Source organism: Lutra lutra, chromosome 5 (assembly GCF_902655055.1).
Source record: "Lutra lutra chromosome 5, mLutLut1.2, whole genome shotgun sequence".
Lineage (NCBI taxonomy): Eukaryota > Metazoa > Chordata > Mammalia > Carnivora > Mustelidae > Lutra > Lutra lutra.
Window position 1 is genome coordinate 40,530,655 of NC_062282.1, and position 14,097 is coordinate 40,544,751.

The window sequence follows — 14,097 nt, forward strand, 5'->3', positions numbered from 1 at the left end:
GGAATATCAAGTCAAAAGACAAGAGGAATAAGAATTGCTCATTTAGAATTTCAGATACTAATCTCTTCTCAGTGTAATTCTAGTCACTCCCACCAGAGGGCAGTTATCACATAAAAATATGAAACCCCTCCTGGCTTCACTTTCAGACCACCAAGTCACATCACATCTGGATTTAGTTTTACAGCTCAGTACAGATCCTGAGAAGATCTCTGCTGATTTCAAGTCTGAAACTTGATATGAAACTTAATATGTTATGCCTACCCCCCCTTTTTTTTTGCCTTGCAACTGAAAGGAACTTCTGATATCTTAGAAACCATCTTTTTAAATGGGGATGTTAATATGGGCCATTTTGAAAGTATATGTCCTATTTTGGAGGTAAAATCTTGCACCAAACACTCAGTGACACTCAAAAGCATTCTTCTGTATCCAAGAGTTTATATTTTATTTAAATACCACCTGGATTTCAGTAAGCTGTATCGCTCTAGAAAACTGGATTTGTATGTTATTTCATGAGGATTCTAAAGATTAGCAGAGAAAAAAGATTGAAGTTTTTGATAGACAACAAATAACTTTCCAAGTGTCCAGGCTTATGGATCTATAGAGGCAGCTAAAAACGCTTCTATTTATTGATCACTTAGCACAATGCCTTATAGGGAAAATGCTTTATGTCCAGAATAAAATCCAATCTTCCCAACATCTCTGGAATGAATGTTTTGTTATTATACTCATAGTAAAGATGAAGAAATTGCAATATACTCAGGAGAAGTAACATGCCAAAGGATACACCCTTGTTCCATATTCTTAATCACCATGAATAGTAGATCTGTAAGAGATGAGATGGGTCCAAGTACAGATACTTGTTTCAAGATCAAGGTCCACTGGTGCTCAAAAAATCAATGTCAGGAAAAGAAGCATGAGGTGGGGTGGGTAGCCTATCTGTTTGCTCTCACTGGCTACACTGAAGATTCCACTAAGTCCAAGGGCGTAGTTGCCTGAGCGGTGGTTACAGACCATCATTCCATGTCAGGTCATGATCCCAAGTGTTGTTCTAACTCAGAAGGCAGACAGTCTGGCAGGATCCTGGCTAGCAGGTGGAGGACATAGTAGGATCTGGACCCACAGAAAGAACAGATGGGCTCTAGAGGAGTATCTTGGCCCCAGCCATGGGTTAAGATTCAGGACAGGATCCAGGCCTTAAGAAGGACTGTGGAAGATGTCAGGAAGATAGCAACAAGAGGAAAAAATCTTGCCCAATGTTCAGCTTTACAAATTGGGCTAGCTCTAAGAGTAGGAAGGGCTATGATTTGGAATCTGGCTGAAGATTCAAGAGGGCAGACAGATACCCACTTGTGTGGCTATGCCACAGGGTCTAGGGAAGTTGGCTTCACTGTAACAGTGGGGTGAAGTTGTTGATGTGTCATCTGCCTTCATTACAGTGGATTCAGGAGCAGGAGCAGGGATGAACCTGAGAGTGGGTGCCTTGGTGAACCCAGCAAGAAGGGGAAGGCAGAGTAAACATAGTGGGAGTTCGTTCTGGATCTGAAGTCCTGCCCCTAACATGTCCATTCCTGAACAGAGCCATATGAACCTGATTCTAGGATGGCAACACCCTCATCGGAAGACATAAGTGGTCTCTTCAGGCTTGGGGACCTGAAGGGTCAAGAGCACAACTGAATGAGCAGAATCTTTCAAAGCTTTTCTCCTTCACTAGTTCTTGAACACCTGCTCTATGTCCCATGATTCCTAGCATAGTACCTAGCTTAATAAGGTGTAAAATTACACCCAGGAGTTTAGAACAAAGGTTCCAGGTAAACCTCATCCCCAGCAAGTACAGGACAATCATTTTCAGCTGAATATATATGGGCACTTTATAGGGAGAAGGAGTATTGACCCTTAAAGGAAGGCCATCAGAGCATCAGCAGTAAGATGAAGTTGAGGGCATCTGTATAGTTTCCTCTGACTGCTGTAGCAAATTACCACAAACTGCCTAGTTTACCAATAGGTGTTTATCTTCCCCCAGTCCTGGAGGCCAGTAGTCCAATGGCAGAGCTGCCTCCCTCCGGAGGCTCCAGGGGAGAATCCATTCCTTACCTCTTTCAGTGTCTAGTGGCTGCTGGGATTCCTTGACTTGTGACCCCATCACTCTAACCTCCAAGACCAGCATCTGCAATGTCTCTCTGCTCCATCTTCTCTGTGCTCTTTCTGCATGTGCGCGTGTGCACGTGTGCGCATGCACGCACACGTGTGTTTGTGTGTGTGTGTGTGTGTGTGTGTGTGTGTGTGTGTGAAATCTCTCTCTGCCTCTCTCATAAAGGCACCTGTGGTGGCATTTGGGCCCTGGGGTAATCTCCTCATATCAACACTCTTAACTTAATCACATCTATAACATCTTTACCAAGTAAGGGAACATTTACAGATTCCAGGGAATAGGACATGGACATATTTTAGAGGGCCATTATTCAGCATTCCATTATTATATTATTATGGCGTCTAAGTTGAAAGAAATAGCATGGGGCGGGGTGGGGGCCGGAGGCAAAGCAGAAGGAGTGTTTGGAGGACAGCAGAGCAGTTAGTTGGAAGATCGGGACCATGCAGAGCAACATTCTCTCTCTCTCTCTCTCTCTTTTTTTTTTTTTTTTTTGTCCTATTGGTGGAGGCCTTGAACCCCAGACCGAAGAGTTTGGAATATTTGATGGAGGAAATTATATAAATGTAGGTTTAGAGAGAATTGTCCAGATCAGATTATGTAATGGCAATAGTTTTCATATGAGAGAGCCTAAAACCACCCGGGTACTTGATCAGAGGAAGGACCCTGTGATCCAGTCAGTGTCTTAGGAAGACTTGTTCTCCAGCCTCTCAAACCCTGTTCAAATGCATTTGTCCTTATTACAGCTCCTATCTGGTATAATTCTTAATAGTCATAAGGCTAACATTGCAGAGCTGACTCCAGCCTATGGATTGCAGTAAGGTTTAATCAAATCTCCCTTTAAATATCTTGGGGTCCCTGTGGGCAAGGGTGCATGTTACAACTTGGCTGTCACTGTACCTCCTTCCAGATGCTGCTACAGTCTGTTGTCATTTCATGAACGCCTCTCTGGGTAGCAAAGGACCTTGACTCTCGTTTACCCAAAGCATGTGTACAGTCCCTTTCTTAATTCCCCCAAAGCCTAGTTGACTCTAGGCTGTAATGTGGAACAAAACGTTATTCATGTCTTCAGGATGACAAAAGGAAAATTCTTTAAAAGAAATGTTTAGGGATGCCTGGGTGGCTCATTTGGTTGAGTCATGATCCCAGGGTCCTGGGACCAAGCCCCACATCAGGTGACCTACTCAATGGGGACTCTGCTTCTGTGCTCTCTCACTCATTCTCTCTCTCAAATAAATAAATAAAATTTAAAAATGTTTTATTTATTTATTTTAAAAATTTTTAATTTTTTAATTAATATAATGTATTATTAGCCCCAGGGGTACAGGTCTGTGAATCGTCAGGCTTACACACTTCACAGCACTCACCATATCACATACTCTCCCCAACATCCATAACCCAGCTACCCTCTCCCTGCCCCCCCGCCCCCACAACCCTCAGTTTGTTTTGTGAGATTAAAAGTCTCTTATGGGGGCTCCTGGGTGGCTCAGTGGGTTAAAGCCTCTGCCTTCGGCTCAGGTCATGATCCCAGAGTCCTGGGATCAAGCCCCACATCAGGCTCTCTGCTTGGCAGGGAGCCTGCTTCCTCCTCTCTCTCTGCCTGCCTCTGCCTACTTGTGATCTCTCTCTCTGTCAAATAAATAAATAAAATGTTTTAAAAAAATAAAAGTCTCTTATGGTTTGTCTCCTTCCCAATCCCATCTTGTTTCATTTTTTCTTCCCTACCCTCCAAACCCCCCATGTTGCCTCTCAAATTCCTTATATCAGGGAGATCATACAATAATTGTCTTTCTCTGATTGACTTATTTCGCTCAGCATGATACCCTCTAGTTCCATCCACATTATTGCAAATCGCCAGATTTCATTTCTTTTGATAGCTGCATAGTATTCATATATATATATATATATATATATATATATGTCACATCTTCTCTATCCATTCATCTGTTGATGGACACCTAGGTTCTTTCCATAGTTTGGCTATTGTGGACATTGCTGCTATAAACATTCGGGTGCACGTGCCCCTTTGGATCACTACGTTTGTATCTTTAGGGTAAATACCCAGTAGTGCGATTGCTGGGTCATAGGGTAGCTCTATTTTCAACTTTTGGAGGAACCTCCATGCTGTTTTCCAGAGTGGTTGCACCAGCTTGCATTCCCACCAACAGTGTAGGAGGGTTCCCCTTTCTCCGCATCCTCGCCAGCATCTGTTGTTTCCTGACTTGTTAATTTTAGCCATTCTGACTGGTGTGAGGTGGTATCTCATTGTGGTTTCGATTTGTATTTCCCTGATGGCAAGTGATGTGGAGCACGTTTTCATGTGTCTGTTGGCCATCTGGATGTCTTCTTTGCAGAAATGTCTGTTCATGCCCTCTGCCCATTTCTTGATTGGGAAAAAAAAAAAATGTTTAAAACAGGATACGGGCCATCCAGTTCTCAGCTCTATCAGCCACGCCCCCCTCAGAAACACTTGCTAACCAGTTCTCTCCTTTCCATCAGACTAACAGTCAATTTTCTTAAAAGCATCTAATTAAAACCAAACAAACCTTTCAGACCTTATGTCAGGCTCTAGGGAATTCTTTCCATCCCCACCCACCTGGCTCCTTGAAACTGTAGTCTGTATGTGATATTCACGCCCCAACCAGCTGCAGTTTAACTTCTGCCCCTGCCCTGCCTCTGATTCTCCCCTTAGTTAAATCAAAGACACCCTTGCTGCTAAATCTATGCTCCATTCTTGTCTACCTTAACCTCATCACGTTTGACCGAAGCCATGCTGTTTGGTCTTGTTGTATTCCTCACTTCCCTGCATTACTCCATGTCTTACACCGGCACAGAAGGTAAACCAGTTTGGACCATCACAATCTCTCTGCAGAAAAGTAATTCACCCCACAAAGATGGTACACGACCTTGCTTAATAACATAAAACGTTAACTGTTTTCCAGACTGTGGGTTGTGACCGATTTGGGGGTTGTGAAATAAACTTAGTGAGTTTCAAGGCTCACTGTTAAGCTCAGTGGAATTGACTAGAGACCATCAGAGTGGATCACATGTAGTAAAGCTAAGTGTTTCGTGCCTAGAATGTGCATAGGTTTTCTCACTAGGTGGGGAGGCTAACCAAATTTCTTTTTGTGGGTCTAGTCAGAAAAATAAAAAGTAAAAAAGGCACTGATTTGGGTCTTCATGAAGGTAACTCCAATATTCCAGAATAGAACCTACACTTTAATTTGGAAACATAGAACAAAAATCTTCAGCAAAAATCTTGATTTTGAAGAGATAAAAAAAATAGTGTTAACTTTAAAATAGGATTCTGGTTCACTCCTGGAGCAACCAGTAAAAATTTAGACAGCTTTGACAAGGTTCTGTTGTCCCAATAGAAATGACACATGAGGCTCTCCACAATCCGGCTCCTGCTCACCTCTCAGCCTCATGTCCCCACTTCGTACTCTGTAATCCACACAGCAGCCACACCAAGTCCTCTGCGTCCTGCAATTGCACAGTTTTGGCTCCAGACCCTGCGACATGCCATTCCAGGACAGCGAACACCCCAATCCCCCACCTCCTTACTGTCCCTGCCCAAAGCTTCATCTGCCCGACTCTGTGGTCCATCTCATCCCTGAGAGATCACTCCTCCTAGGGAAGCTTCTGAGACTCCAAGCCTAATTGTTACTGAAATCCCCAAATAAGCTCCTGTCCATGAGGGTCCAGGAGAGCAAGTCATGAGGCCAACTAGAGCAGTCTTTCCCACCTGTTTTAAATACTTTTTTTTTTTAAAGATTTTATTTATTTATTTGACAGAGAGAGATCACAAGTAGACGGAGAGGAAGGCAGAGAGAGAGAGAGAGGGAAGCAGGCTTCTTGCTGAGCAGAGAGCCCGATGTGGGACTCGATCCCAGGACCCTGAGATCATGACCCGAGCTGAAGGCAGCGGCTTAACCCACTGAGCCACCCAGGCGCCCCTAAATACTTTTTTTTTTTTTAAATTTGTCAGAGAGAGAGAGCACACAAGCAGGCAGAGTGTCAGGCAGAGGCAGAGAGAGAAGCAGGCTCCCTGCTGAGCAAGGAGCCCGAGGCGGGACTCGATCCCAGGACCCTGGGATCAGACCTGAGCCGAAGGCAGCGGCTTAACCAACTGAGCCACCCAGGTGTCCCTTTCCAACCTGTTTTATTATTGCACCGTGCCGCTCACCCCAAGAAGTCTTTTGCGACCTTTTTCACCTAATGCTCCTCCCTGTCCCCTGTGAAATTTTAATACCACAGATACAAGACATGTCTGTTTGTGTACTGTGGCCCTTTGGAGGGCCACAAACCATTATCTAACAGTTAAGATTTTACATAATCTTAAATTACATGCATTTTTTTTCTCTATAAGGACCAATTTTTGTCCCCTTGTGGGTGATCGTTCCCACTGAGAATTCATGGAATAAAATAAAACTCTGCTAGCCCTCTCAAGGGAGCTAGGAATAAAACAGTTTATGTTCTTCCCTGATGAGAAGCTTATGTCAAACGCTGAAGGTGCAGGAAGATGAAGTATAGACTTAACAATGAGGCTGACTTCGACCTAACCAAGGTGGAGTTGGCAGTAGGGCAAAAGTTATTCTGCAGCAGGGTGGAGAGTGACCACTGAATCCAGGCTACAAATCCAAGGAGTGGGGCTGGGAGGGGATGAGAATCACGAGCTTGAAGGTGACAGAAGATCTAGGAAGTCTTGTTCTAAGAAGATGGGTCATACTTGACCTTAGGCTGTTGGAGTGTGGATACTGAGAGACTGGAGAATACCCAGCAAGGGGTAAGTGGCTGGATGAAAGTCCAGAGGAGGAGGGAGGGGACAAGGGAATCACAGGCCAGGGAGAAAAGGGTAGAGGAAGCTTCTCTTCCTCTGCGATGTATGGGTGTGAATGTACAAGGCCTCAGGGAAGTCAGTTCATTGGGAGAGGAAGATCAGGCCGGAGGAGTGGAAGACATCTATAGCATCCCCTTTGGAGAAACTGCAGAAGCTGATCGATGTACATGGAAGGATGGCCAAATGGCATCAAGGACCAAGTGAAATAAGAAGTACAAAATCTATAGCAGTGTGACGTCTTTTTTCCTATCACTTTCCAGGTGCGGTCTTGGGTGCAGGGACACATCAGCAAACCCTAAGTTTCTGACCCCAGACTGCCATTGTCTGCCTTGCCCAACTGGAATGTAAAGTCATGAGTAAGATGGCTTTCCATACTGGTCATGGTGATGAAGAGAAAACAGAGTACTGTAATGGAGTGCAGGTGGGCGACTTTGCTGGATGGTCAGGAAAGGCCTGCCTGAAGAGATGACATTTGATCTGAGGCCTGAATGGTACAAAAAGGGCAACCTTGAGACATTCTGAGAGTGGAACTTTCAAAACAAGATGGTCTCTAGTACAACGGGAACAAGGAAGAAATAAGCTTGTCTTCAAGGACAGATAGTGTGGCTGGATCATAGGATCAAGAGAAGAGATGGGGAAGAGGTCAGCAGGGAATGAGTACTGTTGACCTTTGAACAGTGGGAGGTTAGGGGTACTAACACCCTACACGGTCAAAAATCCGAGTATAACTTTTGACTCCCCTAAAACTTAACTACTAATAGCCCTCTATTGACTGGAAGCCTTATCCATAACATGAACAGTTGATGAACACACATTTTGCATGTTATATGTATTATATTGTATTCTTATAATAAGGTAAACTAGAGAGAAAAGAAAAGGAAATGTTATTAGGAAAATCACAAGGGAGAGAAAATGCATTTGTAGTATTATACTGGGTTTATAGGGAAAAGAAAAACAAAAACAACCCAGGGAGGAAGGACAGTAGAGCAAGAAGTGGGGCAGAAAGACCAGTTTGGAAGCCTGGTGGATTCTCCAAAGGGAGAAAGGGTCGAGGTAGCTGATGAGGTGGAGGAGGGCAGTTCAGGGGTGGCAGGATCAAAGGGCAGTTTTGGGAAAACGCTGAGAGAGGTCTTGGGCGTTGCATCAGAAATGCGGATGCTCATTTCTAACCGCAGCGAGTCATACACACAATCCCAGGTGGAAACACCTCTCACACCTGGTCCTCCTTGCCTATTTTCAAGGTTCCTGGAGGCGATAAACTGTAAGATTACTAGATACATTTTTCTCTGCCCAACCGAACAATATCTTTGCAGTTTTTTTTTAAGCTTATTTTTTATTTATTTATTTTTATTTTTTATTTTATTTTTTTTAAAGATTTTATTTATTTATTTGACAGAGAGAAATCACAAGTAGGCAGAGAGGCAGGCAGAGAGAGAGGAGGAAGCAGACTCCCTGCTGAGCAGAAAGCCCGATGTGGGGCTTGAACCCAGGACCTGGGATCATGACCTGAGCCGAAGGCAGTGGCTTAACCCACTGAGCCACCCAGGCGCCCCTAAGCTTATTTTTTAGAGCAGTTTTAGTTTTTAGGTTTTCAGTTTAAGTTCTTTAAATAGGCTTTATTTCTTTTTTTTTAATTAAAAAAAATTTTTTAAAAGATTTTATTTATTTGACAAGTAGGCAGCGAGAGAGGCAAAGAAAGAGAGAGAGAGAGAGAGAGAGAGAGAGAGAGGAGGAAGCAGGCTCCCTGATGAGCAGAGCCTGATGTGGGACTTGAACCCAGGACCCTGAGATCAAGCAGAGGCTTATTCCATTGAGCCACCCATGCGCCCTAGGTTTTATTTCTTACAGCAATTTTTAGAGCATGGTCAGAGGAGGGAGGGATGAACAGGTAGAGCACAGAAGATTATTATGGTGGTGAAGCTACTCTGTATGATACTATAATAGTGAGTACACGCCCTTATACATTTTTCCAAATCCACACAATGCACACCACCAAACCCTAACGGACACTGTGGGTCATCATGTCAACGCAGAGTCATTAGTTGCAACAAATGTAACACTCTGGTGGGGGCGGGGTACTGGCAATGGGGGATGCTATGCATATATGGGGGTAGGGGTTATATGAAAAACCTCTGTACCTTCTCAGTTTTGCCTTGGCTGTTTCAAGTATTTTAAAGCCAAATCCTTAATATCTTATCTATTTCCTGCCACAGGCAGTGTGCTCTATTCTTGACTTACCCCTCAGAATAGCACTGATGAAAACAGCTCTCAATATTTTATGAGTCAGAGGACATTAAAATATCTAAAAGAGTACATGTTCCGGTGCCTGAGTGGCTCAGTTGGTTGAATGTCTGTCTGTCTTCAGCTCAGGTCATGATCCAGGGGTCCTGGGAGGGAGGACCACAGGCTCCCTGTTCAGCAGAAGTCTCCTCCCTCTGCCCCTCCCCCTCCTTGTTCGTTTTCTTTCTCTCTCTCTCTCCCCCAAATAAATAAAAAAGTCTTTAAGAAAAAAAAAAAAAGAGTACATGTTCCTCTCTAGGGCCACCAACTTGTAAAGTGCAGGTCAAAAAAGCTGAGTGTAAACAGCATTATGAAAGCATGTTCTTTAAGCACATACCAAAATGTCTGTAGAGGTTTTTGGAGTAATAAAAATGACCCAAGGGAGGTCGTTCCCTTCTGTTTTCTGAAACTTACTGTTTTAGACATTTTTCTATCATTCTAAGAAAATGGATATATGATTTTTAAGGAAAGGTATTCCTGACTCCACCCATTCTAGAAAATACAAATCTCCATGGAGTGGAAGTTCTTTACATTTTAAAACTTCTTGTGCATTTGTACCTTACACACACTATAGGAATAAAAAGCACAAATGTGTTTTATGGTGAAAAGTCAGTGTCCCTCCAGCCCCTGCCTCCCAACCACTGATATCATCACAGGAGGCAGCCAGTGTTCCGTGGTGTTCAGCCACATATCTTCCAGAGAGGTTCTATTTATATAAGCAAATACCTACTTACTAAAAAAGTATAAATAGTAGCATATTATCTGCTGTTCTGGATTTTTCCTTTTATTAAGCATGTTTTGGAAATCCTTCTCCAGCAATGGATAGAGTTGCTTCATTTGTTTTTTTTAATGTAAGTTGAATATAAAGGGTGTGATAATTAAGAAACTGCGTGTCATTTACTTTTGCCTTTTAATAGCAGAGCTACAACTAGATCAATCCTTAGTTTTCTGGGCTTTACTATCAAATAGTTCAATGCTTTAACATTTTACTCTCCCCTGTGGCTTTATTTCCATTGCTAAGTTCCCCACTCTATGCCCCCGTCCACTCCCATCTGAGGTTTGACATCATTATCTAACTTAGTCATGTGATCTCATTTTTGATAAATCAGATGTAATAAGCCCAGAAGACTCGGCTCAGATGTCCCTTAAGGACAAATGATGAAAAGATGAAAAGAAAAGAAAATGCATAGACCAGAGGGGTAAGAGTTGGTCACATGTCTGAGATTTGAGTATCTGTGTGTGTGTCTTAACTCCTAGTCAATTATAGCTACATTCATCCCTCCCTAGCTTTGCACTTGGGGACAAGGACGAATGCAGTCTTAGCTCATATTATAAGATGAGTGCACATCTTTGGACTGTTCTAAGAAGCCACAGTCCCTTAGATCACTGTAGTTCAAGGACAGACACACACTCAGAGATTTTTTTTTTTTTTTTTTTTAAATGCTGTTTCTGATTCCGAGTCTCTTTTTCTCTTGAGGCAAGCAAAGCAGACACACTTGCCAAGGATAACTGAGAATGTAAGGACTATCCTTGCCTGGGCAGCTTGAGCGGGCTGCGCGCTAAATGCAACTTCGAACCATGCTCTATAAATAGCTGTTCATTGTCAGCGTGTGTGAAAAGACAAGAGTGGGTGTGTGGTGGTATGATTCAGGCCTAATGAAGGAGTCGCGTCTGCGCAGGGTTACAACTGGTAATCTAGTCAGTAGGCAACCGGAAGGGCTCGCCTCTGACCCAACGCAGACTGAAGGGAAGCTGTTCGACACCGGTTTTGCCTCCAGCCATGGCAAAAATCATCCTGAGGCACCTCATTGAGACGCCAGTGCGCTACCAGGAGGAGTTTGAAGCTCGAGGCTTGGAAGACTGCAGGCTGGACCACGCTTTGTATGCACTGCCGGGGCCAACTACTGTGGACCTGAGAAAAGCCAGGGAGGCCCAGCTTCCTCCGGTGGACTCAGAGGCCAAGATGCCGGCCCAAGAAGGCAAATCCCGCTTCCAGATCCTGCTGGACGTGGTCCAATTCCTCCCTGAAGATATCATCATTCAGACCTTCGAAGGCTGGCTGCTGATCAAGGCTCAGCACGGAACCAGAATGGATGAGCATGGTTTTATCTCAAGAAGTTTCACCCGACAGTATAAACTGCCAGATGGCATCGAAACCAAAGATTTGTCAGCCGTCCTCTGTCATGATGGAATTCTGGTGGTGGAAGTAAAGGAGCCAGCTGGGACTCAGTGACATCTTATCAATTCCTGTTCATACGGCAGGAGGAACATTATAGTTCAGCCAACGGTACCAAGGGGATGTTTGTATTAACCACATTTGAAATGATTTTTATAAGATTGAAAATAGAAACGTAGTTCCTGGTATGTTGAGGTTGTGTTTGTTATTCTTACTCAGAGAGGAAAATTGTTAAATGTTTCTATAGCTCAAAGGGATGCTAATCTAACACCTGAAACATTGACAGTTAGGAGACAATGTGGATTCTAGTGAAGATTCAGACTTATTTCTTCATTACTCCAAGAAATGTCCCAGAAACTGCATTTGTAATACTTGATGGCAAAAGAGCCATATGATTTCTTATCCATTTTATGAAAACTTTCTATATTGCTAAAAAAAAGTTGTGATTCCCTTCACTTGACAAGCTTTTCTTTTTCTTTTTTTTGACAAGCTTTTCAAGGAATTTTAATTGAAGTGGAATCTGTAAATATAGAGTCTGAAAGTTGAAATACAGCACTTAGGAATTGGGCCTGAAATGTATTTATGATTCATTACAGCTGTTACTGCCTTAAATGTAATACTGGAATTTTCAGATGTAAATTTTATTTAAAAAAAAAAGTTCTAAATATGTACCTCATTTTTAAAAAGTCGAACTGAGTGCCGGATTGATGTATTTTTAACAACAGCATATGTTCTGTGGATATTTATGCAATGTTACAAACTTATGTGTTGACTCATATTCTTATAAGTTTGTATCAAGTTTAGGAAACCACTTTAGAAAGTGTAATTACTGAATTCAAAGAGTTTTACTCTACATTCTTTGATGCTGCTTAGAATTTTAGATTTTAGAAGACAGCAAAATACACTGCATCTGCTGTCTCTGCATAATCCTTAGCTTTAAATAGCCTGGCAGGTAGTAGAGTTTCCCAGGCCAGAGCTTGCACAGGGACTGAGAAGTGCTGAGACACTGATGGAGGTTAAGGATTTGCTTTAGGAATATTGCCATCAACAGCTGGTCTGTGACATTCCAAAGATTTGCTATCTCATTCTGTACATGCTAAATATTTCTCGGGAGGAAGTGGCCACTTTTACCCTGCACCCCATGTGTGCGGCCAGCGAGCCTATGCACAGTGCTGGGAATAGAAGGGGCTGGGTGTGCAAAGAGCCAGGATGGACGCAGGCCACTGATGACACCCCGTCCTCCTCCACAGCGCTTTGTTGTTCGAGTGACAACGTAAGAGACACGAAGGAAGACAAAAAGACACCAAACAGTTCTAAAAAATGTTTTGAAAGCAAACATAATTGGAGAGATGTGTTTACAATATAATTAAATTGGAAAGATTTTGAAGCTGAATATTAATGGTTATTCACTGAGGTTTGTGCATCATAAGAAATTTTGTTTGACAAAGTGAATATCACAGACCAGCTTTGCTACAATACAAAGATGATCATAATTAATGGGACTCCATCTAATACGATTAGAGCTGGGATACTATTTTTCCCACTTTAGATTATTCTTTCTCAATGATTGGCAGGATGGTAGGGAAACAAAGTAGTGGTTTGAGAGTAAACCAATCAATAAAAACATCCCTCTCATTTGGCCTTAACCCTACTCTAGAGAAGATCCTACTTCTGGGAAAATTCAGGAAGTAAAATTAAAAATTTTTAAAGATTTTATTTATTTATTTGAGAGAGAGAGAACGAGAGAGAGAGAGTGCAGCACGCATGAAGTGGGTGGGGAGGCAGAGGGATAAGCAGACTCCCCACTAAGCTGGGAGCCTGACATGGGGCTGATCCCACGACCCTGAGATCATGACCAGAGCAGAAGGCAGATGCTCAACTGCAGAGGCTCAACTGACTAAGCCAACCAGGTGCCCCAAGAAGTAAAATTCTTACCATGAGGAGCAACCAATAGAAACTTTTCCTTTAAAAATGAACACTAAAATAACCATCTCATCCAATTAGCATTATTTTTTCTTAAGGTATATTTAAAAGTATTACATAACCATTCTTTGATTTGGAAAATATACAAAACCCTACAACAAATTTAAAAAAATTCTCTTATTACTATGAGGTTGCTACTTCAAATTTCTAGTTCCGTCTTCCCTTATGCATAAATACATATATCACTTCTCACAAAGTTAGGATTACATTTGCATGGCGTTTGATGCCCCAATCATTCTGGTTACTGTTGCCAGCCCCATGTCGTGCCAACCCAAACCCATCCCTCGCCCTTGCCAGCCCCATTCTGAGCCCAAGCAGGCTGACCCCCACGAGCTGCCATCACTCTAATTTCCAGCTGGCTTCAGGCAATGGAAGTGCTGACCGGAGGCCAGAGACTGGAGAGAGGATTCGTGGGCAGGAGAGGACAAAGTTCAGGGATTTCCTTCTGTCAACCTGGTGGGATGAGGTGCTGGCAGGCCCGTGTCTCTCCTTGACTACACCTTTGGAGAAGTGACCATTTCTCTAGGCCTCTCGCTTGGACTGGGCTTGGGTGTCCTAATGCTGTTGCTTCCTTTTGCCCCATCAGCAGTTGGCACGATCGTGTTTTCTGCCCTTTCTTGTCCCCGGTCTTCACCATCCTCTATCGATTCCTCTTTCTTTGTCTGCTTTCCC

The 14,097-nt window shown here is 43.1% G+C and overlaps 1 protein-coding gene and 1 long non-coding RNA gene across 2 annotated transcripts in view; one reads left to right on the forward strand and one right to left on the reverse strand.

The window, feature by feature from the left end:
* Positions 1-14,097, reverse strand: part of LOC125100730 (uncharacterized) — a 73,332-nt gene that overhangs the window by 18,930 nt on the left and 40,305 nt on the right. The gene's annotated exons all lie outside the window — the stretch shown is intronic.
* Positions 10,756-13,093, forward strand: HSPB3 (heat shock protein family B (small) member 3). The gene has a single exon (XM_047731128.1). The coding sequence runs from the start codon at positions 11,047-11,049 to the stop codon at positions 11,497-11,499; it is 453 nt and encodes a 150-aa protein (XP_047587084.1). The 5' UTR covers positions 10,756-11,046; the 3' UTR covers positions 11,500-13,093.

Bases quoted from the DNA above. Each gene is read 5' to 3' on its own strand.
- HSPB3 (XM_047731128.1), top strand. From the start codon at position 11,047: ATGGCAAAAATCATCCTGAGGCACCTCATTGAGACGCCAGTGCGCTAC.